General features: G+C 38.4%; 1 protein-coding gene across 3 annotated transcripts in view; it reads right to left on the bottom strand.

The window, feature by feature from the left end:
• Positions 1-14,438, bottom strand: part of tbc1d5 (TBC1 domain family, member 5) — a 36,149-nt gene that overhangs the window by 12,707 nt on the left and 9,004 nt on the right. For 2 of the 3 annotated variants that reach the window (XM_030146679.1, XM_030146678.1), the window contains 16 exons: positions 13,371-13,489; positions 12,558-12,615; positions 12,278-12,386; positions 11,954-12,043; positions 11,267-11,341; positions 10,634-10,701; positions 10,445-10,547; positions 9,898-9,986; positions 9,685-9,735; positions 8,263-8,332; positions 7,769-7,941; positions 7,537-7,679; positions 6,834-6,940; positions 4,601-4,686; positions 567-880; positions 299-361 (listed from right to left, as the gene is read on the bottom strand). In XM_030146679.1, coding sequence (XP_030002539.1) covers positions 299-361; positions 567-880; positions 4,601-4,686; positions 6,834-6,940; positions 7,537-7,679; positions 7,769-7,941; positions 8,263-8,332; positions 9,685-9,735; positions 9,898-9,986; positions 10,445-10,547; positions 10,634-10,701; positions 11,267-11,341; positions 11,954-12,043; positions 12,278-12,386; positions 12,558-12,615; positions 13,371-13,470 — 1,699 coding nt within the window. In that variant the 5' untranslated portion in view covers positions 13,471-13,489. The remainder of the gene's footprint in view (positions 1-298; positions 362-566; positions 881-4,600; positions 4,687-6,833; positions 6,941-7,536; positions 7,680-7,768; positions 7,942-8,262; positions 8,333-9,684; positions 9,736-9,897; positions 9,987-10,444; positions 10,548-10,633; positions 10,702-11,266; positions 11,342-11,953; positions 12,044-12,277; positions 12,387-12,557; positions 12,616-13,370; positions 13,490-14,438) is intronic. The other variant, XM_030146680.1, reaches the window with a different exon arrangement.

Here is a 14,438-nt window from a genome sequence, read left to right as displayed (position 1 = left end):
AGAAGCTGCGTATTTCAAATGCAGCATCTGTGTGAAGTACCATTGTACATAACATCTATAAAACAGCAAAAATCCATGGTGTGAATATTCACTGCCCCCGCAATTATGGCCTCACAATTTGATGATGATGTCTGCTGCTATGCCTCTGTGTATCAAGAAATTTCTTCAATATACGGCAGAATAACAGATGGCCAAACAATGCGTTACACTCACAATACTTAAGACAAGCGATGGGAGCAACACAAGCACAAATGAAAGGGAAGTTTGTCACACAAGTGGTTGCCATGGTAGCAGTTACCTTGTGTGTCAGTATGAGTCTGGGCTGGGGGAGAGACCTGAGACACTCCACCTGAACCTATATCTAACAGACAGGAGAGTCAAAGCTGATGAGGCCACACCCACCCACACCTGAGATCGTCCATACAAGTGTTAATCGGTGCATGCGTCATGTTATCCAGTTACACCACTGCCAGCCAAAAGGCATCCATTAGTCGCAGTGAAATGAACAAACATCTGTCCTGACGTACTCCTTCGTGTTTCCTCTGTGTTAATGTACTGCTGCTCACCTTTGCTGAGGTGGACTGGCATACTCTCAGACTTGAGCAGGCGGTAGTGCTGGGTCTGGGCGTGGCTGTGGCTCTGCGGCGGGGCGTGCCCTGACGGAGGTTCGGCCAGCGGATGGGGCATGGCAGGCACGGGGGCCGAGGCGGGGGAAGTGGATGAGGAAGATGAGGAAGAGGAGTGTACCTCAGTGTTGATTGGCGAGATGCCTCCAGATCCTCCTGAAATGGCCGGGGAGATGAGTTTCCTGCCGAAGTTGAGCAGGCTGCTGGAGACCTTGTTGATATTAAGAGGGGCTGCTTTAGAGGTGGAACCAGACCTAGAAAGACAGGGGAGAATATAAATACAGTGGCGGAAAAAATTTATTGGACCACCTTTGTTTTCTTTAATTTCTTGTTCATTTTAATGCCTGGTACAACTAAAGGTACATTTGTTTGGACAAATATAATGATAATAACAAAAATATCTCATAAGAGTTTAATTTCAGAGCTGATATCTAGCCATTTTCCATGTTTTCTTGATAATAACTAAAATCACTGAAGTTCTTACATCAGTAGCTATGGCATTGTCCCACCAAAAACAGTACTTTTAGACATTTCATGTTTTCTTTTTTGTCTGTTTTAGTCAAATGATACAGACAGGAGTTAGTACTTGATTGCATAACCGTTGTTTTTGATGACTTTTGATGGTCTAATATTTTTTTCCGTGACTGTACAGTGAGTAATTTGTTTACAAAAGAAGTACATTTGTCCACAGTTGAATGCTAAATGTATTGCATCTCAGACTATGTTCCATCCTCTCTGTAGAGGCTGTTTAATACTTCCAGAAGGTCCAATGAAGCCCTGTATCAGAGCACTGTCCCCTGTTTTTCTTGATGTAGTTTTTACCCACATGGTTGTAATTATACCTACACCACTTTTTTCATATTAAACCCATAAAGACCCAGTGTGACCTCTGCAGCAGATCCAAAATGAGTTTTTCTCTCTATTTAACCATTCTTAAGTGATATATCACCATTTATTATAATATTATCCTCTGTACTTAGTGCTTCTACAATAAAAATCAGGTATTTTCCCATGTTTGATTTACTGGTGATGTAGATGTTCATAAAAGCTCATATTAAAGTTAATTGCCATAAAATCAGAAATGGAGAAATATGAAGAAAATGTGACTTTTTCCAACAAAATTTATCATTAACTGAACATAAAACAAGTGTCTCCATCTATTGTCATTGATCCAACTCCATTGGTTTTACTGGTGAATCAATGTTGTAGAAGATGACGGTGTTTCCATGGTAACTATGGAGCCTCTGAACGTCCAAATGGGTCATATCTGATGACCATGAAAAGATGATAAACTGCATTTTACACCAATTATTTACATGCATTGATAAGATTAGTGGATCAGAAGTTATTAAACATTTTATACTGGTAGATGATTTTGGTCGTCAGTGGTTGTTTGGGTCTTTATGGGTTAATATTTTATACGGTTTTGTTGCTTTATTGATTCTGTGTGGGGCCGGGCAAAATCTCCAATACAATCAACGTTACTGCAGCTTTTTCTGTGTGGGATACTGTGATTTTGCTTTTCTCCCTCTTTCCTACAGCTCTCTGCCTCTCACACACATTGAATTAAAAGAAATCTAAGTGAATTTCACAGAGTTTTGCATCATGCGTTTTGTGGCATTACTGTAGCTAATCTAGAGTTCACTGAAGTATGACTATATATAGGTTATGACAGCACAGAGCATGTCATATCATGTCATGTCAAGATTATGATTTGTTTTCTTTTAGTGCTTCACAACATTTATATATCAGTGATGACAGCTACATATTTATTTAACGTCAATTTCATACATTTTCAGAACAGTTTGGTATTTGACTTTTCAGTTGGTCATATCTTGATGAGAAGCAAAACGTAATAACCTGCAATCTGCAAACAAAATAAAGTCATTTAAGATTACCTTTTACTTGACTGTAACTAAAATGAATTTGTAAGTTCAGCTCATAGACACACTGTTCAGTGGTGGTTTGAGTGAATCAGCTTTCAGCTCTGATCAACAGGTTGTATAAAAAGGATCAATCAAGCAAAATGTGCTCAGCAGGTCAACCAAAAATCAGGGTTGAAATGGGACTGAATCAGGTTTGAGCTGCTAAATAAATTAAGAATGTGCCATTGACCTACACTTACCTTCCAAACCACCGAAGATCACTTAAATCACTTTAAATCATTTTGCCCTGAAATGTGTAAATACAATCAAAAGTTTTTATTGTCAGTATTGTACAGGAAGTTTTGTTAGAGTAAGTTCTTCAAGTTTTTTCGAGTATATACTGACCTTAATGTCAACCTGGTTATTAACCCACCTGTTTTGGTCTGTCTGTTTTTTGTCTTCTTGTCCTGTATGCAAAGCTGCTGAATACTTGAATTTCCCTATGGATTAATAAAGTATCTCTCTATCTCTCCATCTCTCCATCCATCCATCCATCCATCTTGAATGGTATTATTGTATATATCCCTGATAATTGCTATCTCTTGATCAGAAAATGACAAATACTATAATTAAAAAACATATTTAAGAGAAATGGTAATTGGGGTATCTGTATTCCTGCATTTTTGCAAAATGGAGGAATGTTCACATTTGATGCCTCCTCCTTTACAGCAGTGAATGAAAGAGCCATTTTTTACTGGAAACACCTGGGATGGATGTCTTCTTTACCATGGATGATGCCATCTTCTTGAATAATATATATATATATATATATATATATATATATATATATATATATATATATATATATATATATATATATATATATAAAAAAAACAATAAGTGATCCATTTGTCTCGAGATGCCTTGTGCATTGTAGTTTGTTTTTTTTATTATTGTCATGCTTTATTCAACAATAATAACTCTGTCCTCCTGAGTTGTGTTACTTAAGTGTAGTTTTTCCACTGTTTTATCAATATGCGCAAACTAGTTGTAAGACTTTTAATATGTGGTAGAAGATGAATTTAAGGCAATACATTGGATAACTTTTAAAATGATTTCAGTACTTACACAAAAACTGTCATTTGGATCTTTGATAATAATAGTATTCTTCCTTCTTTGGACTTTATTGTTGATAAATGAGTCTTCTACATGTGTAGAGTCACACACACCTTGTTAACCTTTTTCACAATAAACTTTTGTAAATGGATCTTCTGGACTAGCTGTGACCAGATCAGTGATTTCATGAAGCAAATGTCAGACAATCTCTGTTTTTAAAGAAAAACTAAAAGAACAAGTGGTTCTAGGCACAACAAACCCCGCCCCTCGCACGTATTGTAGCTTATTTTGGCATCGATCCAACTGATGTTTTTATAGACTTGTGAAATTTCAGCCATTATAAGTAAACAGGAGAAAAAAAAAGATTTTAAAAATTCATAAAAAATGGGAACTTTGACTTACTTTTCCCAAAATGTAATGACATCTATTCTGGGTCACTGGCAATCTATAAACCCACGTTGGTATGAATTCAACCAATAGTTTTGCTGCTACAAACGTGAAATTTTGCCTATTATGAGTAAATGGGGAAAAAAAAAAAGTTAAGAAAATTTTAAAAAAATTAACTTTGACCTAGTGTTCCCAAAATGTAATGAAATCTATTCTGAGTCACCGGCAATCTATAAACCTTCCCACGAAGGCTTGAAGCTGAAACACGTAGAAGTGTTTTTTAGGTCGAGATATGACCATGCCGTGGTAATAAAGGCATTTTAATGTTTAAAGAGAGTGCCTTGGAGTTTTTCTCCCGGTTTGGTATCTACTTTATGAATCCCTTTTTCCAAAGAGCACCTCGAACAAACTCTTTTTTGGTCCTCGAAGCATTCCTTCACATGAATTTTTTAATCTATAAACCCAATTTGGTATGAATTCATCCAATAGTTTTGCTTCTAGCGTGTTAACAAACAAAGAAACAAACCGAACCGAAAACAATACCCCTTGCCTCCCCTTTTTTTTGGGGGGGGGGGGTAAAAATAGTGTATATCGTGTGTATTTTACCGTGTCTTATTCATCAGGTCAGCTCCCCTGGTTTTGTAGTAGTCTAGGTTCTGCTGGAATTGGTAGTTGACAGGTCGAGGATTATTCTTAAAGAAGAAAAAAAAGAAAAATCACTACACCCTGCAGATGCTCAGTGGCACAAAAGACAAAAAACAGTGTAAACATGTCAGCTTTAAGTGTGTGTGTTCGTGCCTCTGTGTGTATGCCTGGATGTTTCTGAGTCAGTCATTATGAACAACAAGCCTCTTTATGACGCCCCCCACACACCCCCCTCTGGGTGTAACGGTGATGCGGACGTGGTGTGACATGGCTGATCACCTGCGGGTAACACTGTCATTTTCGATTGCACTTCGCTGAGCTGCCATCCAAGGAAAGTAGTGGACAGGAGTGTGGTGAGCTGTGCTTTTAGTGCATGGGTCAGTGAGACTTACAGGGAGCATAAGATTTGTTTGCTCAGGGACAGGGAGGTGTTAGCTCAGGTCAGAGAAGAAGCAGTGCTGCCACAAATACAGAATGAAGGTAAAATGATGAATGTGAACTATGTAGGATTGTCTGGGTTTTCTGGGCAAAAAATTCCATAATTACCTTTTATCATATTATAACTCAAGGCAGTCTTGGAAAAAAAACAAGACTTCTGCACCTCCTCTTGATTATAAGATGTACGAAATCGAGCTCATGACAGGTGTTCTAAGACAGGTAGAGGGGTTAAATATGTATGTACATGACTGTATCAGATGTGACTCTACTGTTCTACTTCATAGCTTTACGTGGAAGTAACTTGGCAGCTCCTCTAACCTTGATATTATAGTTTCACTTTTCCTGAGTGGCATGAAACAACATTAGCTTGACTATCTCTGCATTTAGTCTTGATTTGAGCAGAGCAGAAAGGGCATGTGTTAACAAAGATATTATGACTGATCTACTTAAATCGGGTCCATTATGCAACTTCAGAAAGTAACAAGTGGTGCTCGGCACAACAAACCCCGCCCCTCGCATGAATTTTGCCCATTATAAGAAAATGCGAAGAATTTTAAAAACTATAAAAAAAAATGAACTTTGACCTACTGTTCCCAAAATGTATGATAAAAAATGAATGAAATCTATTCTGGGTCACTGGCAATCTATAAACCCAATTTGGTATGAATTCAGCCAATATTTTTGCTGCTACAGACATTTAAAATTATGCCTATTATAAGTAAATGGAGAAAAAAAAAGATTTTAAAAATTCATAAAAAATCTGAACTTTGACCAAATTTGCTATGAATTCAACCAGTAGGTTTGCTGCTAGAGTGTTAACACACAATCCGAATCAAAAACAATACCCCTTGCCTCCCCTTTGGGGGGAAGGGTTCATTAAAATGCTCATCCCTAATTTTTTCCCAGTTTCAGGCTCCTTCAGGTTTAAGAGTGCCTCTGGGAAGAAACACTAACACTGAAACCCATGGTTGTAATAACAGTTTTTACAATTTACACTGTGAGACATCTTGATTGAAATGCTTAGCTGGGATGCATGTGTTTAATATTAAGATTAATAGATTACTCATGTTCTAGGTATATTTAAATGCATTGGAAAAATGAATTCTTTAGCACTGATAATCATATAATGGGAACTGTCTATCAGTTTCAGTCACTTCTGAATCAATGTATTTCAAGCGGCAAGATGTTTACGTCTTGCTTATTGAGGAATACAGTTGAGTGTTTTGTGCGTATAAGTAAATTTCACTTCTGCAAATCTTATCTTGTCTGTACTAAGAACAAGATCACTCCACTTCCACTTCCAAGGTTAACTACTTTTTTGTAAGCACTACAAGTAGAGACATTTAGGTAGAATACAAGCTCCTGGAAATTTTTCTTTTGCTGCTTTTTACTTGTCTGCATTGTAACTTGTGACTAGTCATACCAAAAGTCCTAAAACCACCACAACTTCACAGGAAATGAAACTTTAATACGACTACTATGTGACTATGTAACCAAAATCAAACCAAAGTGTAACAACTTTCCGTCTTATGACAAGACCGTAGGGCCATTGTAGGCCAAAAAAAAATGTAGGACAGGCAAAATTAAAGTTGTAACACTTGTATTTTTTTAATCTATAATGGCTGCTTTATAATGTTTGTTTCTGCGTGTACTAGGATGGGTAAAATACAGAGACCATATTTCTCTACATGGGGTGAGTTAAATGTTAACCTCTAATATGTGTCAAACCTTCCCGATGCATGTGATGTATTCTTACTTTGGGATCTCTGAGGAAAAGAGACTTTTGCAGCAGAGAGTTGATGTCTCCTATTGGAGGGTAGTGCATGAGCAGGCCCAGACAGGTCTGGAAGTTACTTGCAATGACTGAAAAAGAAAGATGAACAAATGCAGTATTATTATAGTGATGGCAAATTTATTTATTATTGTATGTTACATTAATATAGTATGTTAATGTTCCTACTTTATAGTACTGCCTTTCTTATGGCTTTTGTTCACTATGTTTTGGATTTGACTCAGTATCACTCCAAATGAGTTTCACTTGTTGATGATCCCGTAAGTGTAACAATATTTCCCTCATCTGTGTTCAATATTTGCATCTTAGAACTTCACTTTTCTTTCTAAACTAAGTGGTATAATGTGGCTGAAAGTATAAATTGATTATGTTGCTGCATTTATGTGGAATTCGCTTGCTGGCATCTGCTTTACTCCAGCAGGCATTAAGTATATCACTAAAAAGAAACTTGAGCAGAAGGGATGTTAGCCAACATTACAGCTTAAATCTCCATCCAGCTCATATTAATGACAGTAACAACCCACAGTGTTCTATTTAAAGAAATATGACTCCATTTGATTAAACGTGGTTGACTAAATCACGTTCTTCCAGTTACATGCATTCTGAAATTACACACTACAAAGATAAGAAATGACAATATCAGCCTTCAGTAGTAAATGAAGCGTACGAGCATCTCGAATGTAGAGCAGCATGGCCACAAAGATGTAGTCCACCAGGTCAAGAGTGATACTATCAGCAAACAAGGCATCCCACACCACCAGCAGGTCCTGAAGGGGAAACTCACGACCAAACAGCAGGCGGACCCACCGTCTGAGGGCCACACAACAAGGAGTAAATGGATTTCCACAGTATAGAGTGTTAAGATTAGAACTGGACAGACTGACAGGGTAGATACTGACATGCCATAGATTTGTGGAGCGATTTCCAGGCGGTTAAGATGCATGTGCAATTCCACATCATGCTTCTTCACCAGCTGGTCCTGGATGCGGTTGACTTTGGTCACTATGGCAACAGATGGCCCTGAGTCCTGGGGCCGGGCAAATGGGATGCTGGTCAACATTTCTTCCTTACCCTGGAGAGGTGTATGATTATGTCATTAGCATATCATTATATGACAGCAATTAGCAGAATCTGCTTTCAGATGAAAAACATTTACAGAAAAATAAATTCTTTTTTCAAAAGGAGAAATCAAGATGTGGAAGGGTTTTACACTGAATCTTTTGATTTCAAGATAGGAATGACACCTGTAACATTTTGCCAAGCACAGTTTAACCCCGTCTATACTGCTATGGTGAAATTCCAATCAGCTGATACTGTGTTTCAAAGGACAATTGATGAAATTACAGTCTCATACAAAAGCAGTTTTTTTTTATAATAATGAGCTTGAACTGACCCTGCGTATTTCCCTCTCAAAGCTGGAGAACCAGGGCTCTGCTGTGTCCATCAGCTGGGAGAACATGGCACTGCAGACAAATAAAAAATCATTTCCATTTGGGGCTGCGCAGTACAACAATACTCAAGATGTGACAGTCGAAATCATTTCATATTATACAATATCACGTCTTTCACTGACCGGCCAAAACAAGGCCCTTATACTCAATACGCCCTTTTGACACTAATATAGATATTTTTCTGTCTATTTTCCATATCAGTTTTATTTTTAAATCCATCCACATAATCTTTGTTTTATCAAATACCAAATATCAAATATTATATAAATTTTAACATATGTTCATTCTCCAAATGTGTTCGTCCTGACAGTCTACTGGAGGTTACAAACTGACTAGTACATCTGTATGACCTGTATTTAACAGTTCAGGTGTATGTTCATTACACAAAAAAACAAATAGGCTTGCACAAATCACGGTGTGATGCCATCATTTTCTAATCTCAAACTACAATTTTTAAGAATCTCCACACTGGAAAGCATTTTTAGAAATCTATTTACATGTGACCAAGAGGCCCAAACAGAGAAAAATGGCAATTTTTTAAAAGAATCTGCATATTATGGTTGAAGGTCTACTTCTGTCTCATAAAGATTGTTTGTGCTAAGTGTATAACAGTGTTCCTATACATTTGCAATTTCAAAATTCCATACTTTTTCCAGACCCTAATTTCCAGATGTCTTGGTAAAAAAATTCCAAACAGTCTTTATATTTGGGATTATGATGCAGTTGTCAGAGAATTTACATTTGTCTATTATGAGCTCTGCCAACGATCATTCAAGGCATGGTGAATAGCTCGCTCATGAACAGTGTGTGGCCATCTCCTGTCCATCAAAGCAGCAGTGAAACTTGATGACACCTGGGCAGGCCTGAAAATGGGTTGGAGGAGGATCAGCGCAGAAGGCTGGGCATTCAACTTGTCGATCTGCCCAAATGTTTTCTGGGACGCGTAGTGTACTGTATGTGCTCTCACACTGATATGTTAACTGTGCTAGCAAGTGCCTTAAGAAAACAGATCAATCCATTTCTGTTTTTAGATATTCATAATTTTATGTTTTAGAAAATATAACAGTGGTAACAGTCTTGGAAACATGAATTTATTTTTAAACATTTGTTTCCATTTTCCATACTTGAAACTGAAACTTTATTAAATCAAATTCCATACTTCTCCATACTTGCGTAGGAACCTGGTATACTATGAATTGTTATCTGGATATTACATGGTATATATCCAGATATAAGTTTTTATTCATTAGTAATGGCCTATTCTTAATGTCAGTTATTTTACACTGTAATAAAATTGTTTAGTTTCCACAATCCAAATGAAAATGTTATTACTACTAGAATCATCCACTTCTAAATGTACTCACTAGGCATCATGTTCAAGGTACAGTGGGTTCAACAGACACTTCATCTCATCACTGTAAAAAAAAAAAAAGACAAAACCATTTAGTGAATTCCTCCCAAAAAATAAAACCAAATACATTTTACCTTTGCAGAATGGCACAATAGGGTTGAGTGAGAGCAGGTCTGAAGGCATAATTCAGATCAAGGTTTACATTTTTGGACAGAGGTGAACTGACCTGGGACTGGCTGTCTCACTGGCATGCTGGAAGGCTTGATGGTCACAGTGTAAGACAAACACTATGGGAGCCAGCAACTCATGCATCCCCTGCAGACAGAGAAGAAGTCATAAAGGTGTAGCAGGTTCCACATGTTAGAGAGCACTGGAAAGAAAATCCACAGCTCCTCTGTGGTCAGACTTTCTTTAATGGTGATGCACGAGCTTTCTAATCCGTGATGACAGGTTTAATTTAGATACTGTTAGCCACTGTACAGCCATGTGTCACTTTGAGTTTGCAAAAAAGATGCTGCACTCGCCATCTATTCTTTTCCTGGCACCTGTTACAGACACTGATAATGATTAGGTTACAAAGGCTTTTTGTTCTTTTGTCTGAGCCACAGAAAATGTCCCTCACACAAACACACATATACAACTACTAACACAATGGGCCTGTCACAAAACACGCCCAGAGACAAAAGAGAATGCTTTCAGGGACCTTAAGAAAAATAAAAAGTCCTGACTTTCAGCTTTAGGCGTAGTAAAGTTGGACTATATGTCAACAGTACCTGCTTATACAGTAACTGTTCATTTTCTCTGGCGTAACAGAAGAGGATGTCCGTCAGCTTGGTCCTGACATCCTCGTCCTGAAAGTAACGAATCTCTGGGAACCTGGGAAGTAAGACACAGTGGATATTTAATGCTGACAGCAGATGGCTTCTAGGTTATTATGTATACAATACGATAGTGATACCCACGTTCTCAGTACATCTTGTTTGATCATCCCCTTCAGCTCTTTATCCTGGAAGAACTTGTTCCACAGGCTCTGGACATACGGGGGGCAAGAAGACATAAATTAATCAGAGCTCCAGAGAAGTGGAGCAAACAAAGAGGGACTGTACGGCTGCAATGAAAAAACATGGAAAGGATGTAATCAAAGCAAATTAATCTAAGGAATCAGTCACTGAAAGAGTCTGAACTGGTTCCAAACTGTTCGACCCACTGGAAACACAAGCCTCTGAGCTCATCATTTCCTTTTATCAATGCTGGTTGTGACTGAACAAGGATGTTGAGCTCATGCATCTACATTATTGGAAAGTTGCAGATTTCACCTAGAAAAAAAAATGTCAGCAGCGCTAATATCACCTTTTTTTTTACCAGCAATAACATCAGTAAGCTAGAATAGGCAGAGAAACCATGTATTTTTTTTTTTTTTTTCAGATTTTCAGACACTTTCCTACAAAACAGTTCAGGAAACAGCAGGGAATCAAAAAAGTGGCAGAAATAAATAACATCTTATCAACTCCCATCTCTATATGACACTATGCTTACAGTATATATGTAAATTTAAAAGTAAACAGATTCTCCCTCTCATGCCCACACATACTGACCCCTTCGTCCTGGGACAGTGGGTTGTTGACCACCAGGTCCTGCTGGCCTGCAGCTTTGCGAGGGTTAGTGATGTGCTGTAGCAAAAAAATGCAACAATGTCAGCAAGTTTCCCCATATCACAACAAAATAAATATGGTAATGACTTCTTTTTTTATTAATTGTGTAACTGTTGAAAGAGCAGTTTTCTTAAAAGCCATAGCTATGAGTGATATCATTTTCCTTGATCCATCATCGTATATTATAAAAGGGAAATGGACTCTGTTTTTGCATGTGTGTGTCTCGGGCATCACACAAAATCCAGAAAGGGCTGACTGCTGCAGTTTGGCATACTAATGTATTTTTGGTCAAGGAAGAGACTAACAAAAACGGTAAGTTGATAGGACCAATATTTTGGGAGATATTAGTAATTTTGGAGTACAATAGCCTTACAATCACATTGCTATGCCCAGAATCACCTGAATGCTTTGGCAGTGACTGCTGGACAAGCGTGGTACAGTATGAATGAATACATAACAAATATCCGTGCTGGAGGACCGGGATGTTGCCCCTCAGGGTTGGGATGTGGATTTTAAAAACACCCCCCCTTTTCACATCCCACCCTCTGTATTGACAATGATGAAGTCCAGGATCTAGAACCCATGCTAGTAATCATCTGAACAGATGAGGCTGCATAGAGACCCTCTCACCGTCTCTTTGATCTTCTCATACTGGGCTCGGAGCTCCTTCGTCTTGTTGATCCACTGACCCTTGTCTTCTGGAAGAGCCTCCAGGTACAACTGCAGACACCCAGGGCGCAAGTTAGTGCAGGTTCAACAAGAAACCCACTTTTAAATGTGAGAAAAATACATAGAATTTACATTTTTTAAAAGTATTTTAGCTCCGGACTGCCTTCACCTTCATGAAAAGGCAAAGCTGCCAGCTTGCCAGAGCTACAGCGTATGAGTTTGAGGAAATTGCCAAAGCCACTTTAATCAAACTGGATAGAATTGCTTGATCCATTTGGCAGTTACCTTCCAGCACACACTCCGAAAGCGGCTGCTCCTCAGTCGGCCGTTGATGCCTGCCTGCCGGATCCTGGCCAGGTAATTACTGTTGAGGAACAAGTCGTCCCATTCTTTTCTGCGCGGGGGAGAGGAGGTAGAAGACAGGGAGATTTATGAGCGTCTCAACCCAAATTGGGCGCAGTATTCCATCTAATGTGTCAGACAGCAGTAAACCGAGTGGCTGAAGCAGCAACTTGGGCCAGGAGTTTATGGTGCACTCACACACAAAACTACTGGAAACACTCACCTGTATGAGAGGAAGGTTGACTGAGACTGTGAGTAAGTGCTGCTGTCAAGAGAGCCTCCTGTTAAAACACAAAGTCAGAATTACAGGCTAAGCCACAAGGGGGAGATATGAGCAACCGAACGAAGGAATAAAAGGGGAAATCAGTATGATTTAAAAGCTTTTCAACAGATATAAATGAAACCCTTTAGACGATAATGAGGAACATGTTGGCTTACAGCTTAACTTTATTGTTATTTTAGACACCTGTTTTTAAGTCTATGCAGGAATGCAGATGGGCCAGAGCAGGCAGACTGACAGTACAATGCACAGAACCATACTTCTTTGTGTCTTTATTGGCTGTAATAAGTCTAATTTGGCCTGCAGGTGAACATGAATTCAAGTCGGAGAGCTGTCTATCAACATTAGTTACAGGAGTGGATCATTCCACAGAGACACTCAGCATGAATATTCATCAGTTCCACAACATGCCAACCCCCGACATTTTCTCTCACTGACACGCACACAAATAAACAGAAAAAACACAAAAACATTCTCGGCCTAGGGGTGCCGCCAGCTACGTGTATGACTCACACCTCACATTCACTTCCAAATTTCTTATTCATTATATTTCTAGAATCTATCTAGTAATTCAAATAATCACAGCTGTGTCTCTAATCTATGACCCGTTTACAGGTCAGAGCTAATATGTCGGGTCTGGTTCAACGTATAGGCAGGTCAAGTCAAAGGAGAGCAGAACCACTGGTATTTTATGGTAGAAGTACAGAAACGTAAAAGGCAGGGTCTGTGGAGTGGGGGGGCGGGGGGCTGACGTACTGCTGCGGTTCTTGTTAAAGTTGTGTAGAGGGTCAAAGCCTGTCTCCTGCTGCTCGTCTGTCTGGAGCGGGTGGCGGGTCTCAAAATTGGGGTGCTGCATGACCACAACCCAACCGGACCTGCAACAAGTCAGACAAACCGAAGAAAAAAACATTTAGTTACACAACACAACCAGCAGGACTCCCTATAATACTATTTTGAGCATCTCATATCTAGAACCAGGCTTACAACATTCTCAGTACAGGTAGAGATACCAGTCGCAAAGCAATACTATTTAATGAAAAGAAAATTACACAAACAATTACTGATTAAGTCTCAACAACGCAAAAATATAAACCCACTGAACTCCAGTTTTATGTTTCAGTGTCCTGGAATTTTCCAGTTTAAGGTAGTTTTACAATATATAAGAAACTTTTCACATGAAGTTGCTTTTCGCTTGAAGTTGTCTGTTACACAGTGTCAGCAAATAAAAATCTATACAATCCTCTGATGTTGATGACATTTGCTCCTCAGCAGGGGTGTAAGAAAACATCGGTTCTACAATATATTGTGACATTTCATTTCATGATACTGTATCAACATCAAAAGTACTGTATCGATACTTTTAGGTATTTATTCAAATGGAGATATGGCGGAGGTTCATGTTTTGTTTCTTATTATTTTTTGGGGAATCCTGCAAGCTCTTTTATTTCTATGTTCACATGGGTATTTTACTAAGTTGGTTGCGTACTAAAAAAGTAGTATTGTGATATTGCAGGTCATGCATATAGTTTTTTTTAATTGATAACACTGTTTTGTTAAATAACGGTTATTTCAGTCATCCTAAAAGCACTTTTTACTGTCTGAAAGAGGCAGATGTTGGTTTCTTTGTTGGGATCACACAAAAATAATGTTATGATGTTGGATGATTCAGGGACTGTGCACTATGCATTCTTTTCACAACTAATAGAATATGAACATTTCAGCAGGATTTGAAATGGTAACATCTGTAAAACATAATCATATTTATCTATTTGTGTGTGTTTTTGTACTTGTAATTTTATTCTTTATTTATCTATAAAAAATGTA

The sequence above is a fragment of the Sphaeramia orbicularis genome, chromosome 11 (assembly GCF_902148855.1).
Source record: "Sphaeramia orbicularis chromosome 11, fSphaOr1.1, whole genome shotgun sequence".
NCBI lineage: Eukaryota > Metazoa > Chordata > Actinopteri > Kurtiformes > Apogonidae > Sphaeramia > Sphaeramia orbicularis.
This window is presented reverse-complemented; position numbering and strand designations above follow the sequence as displayed.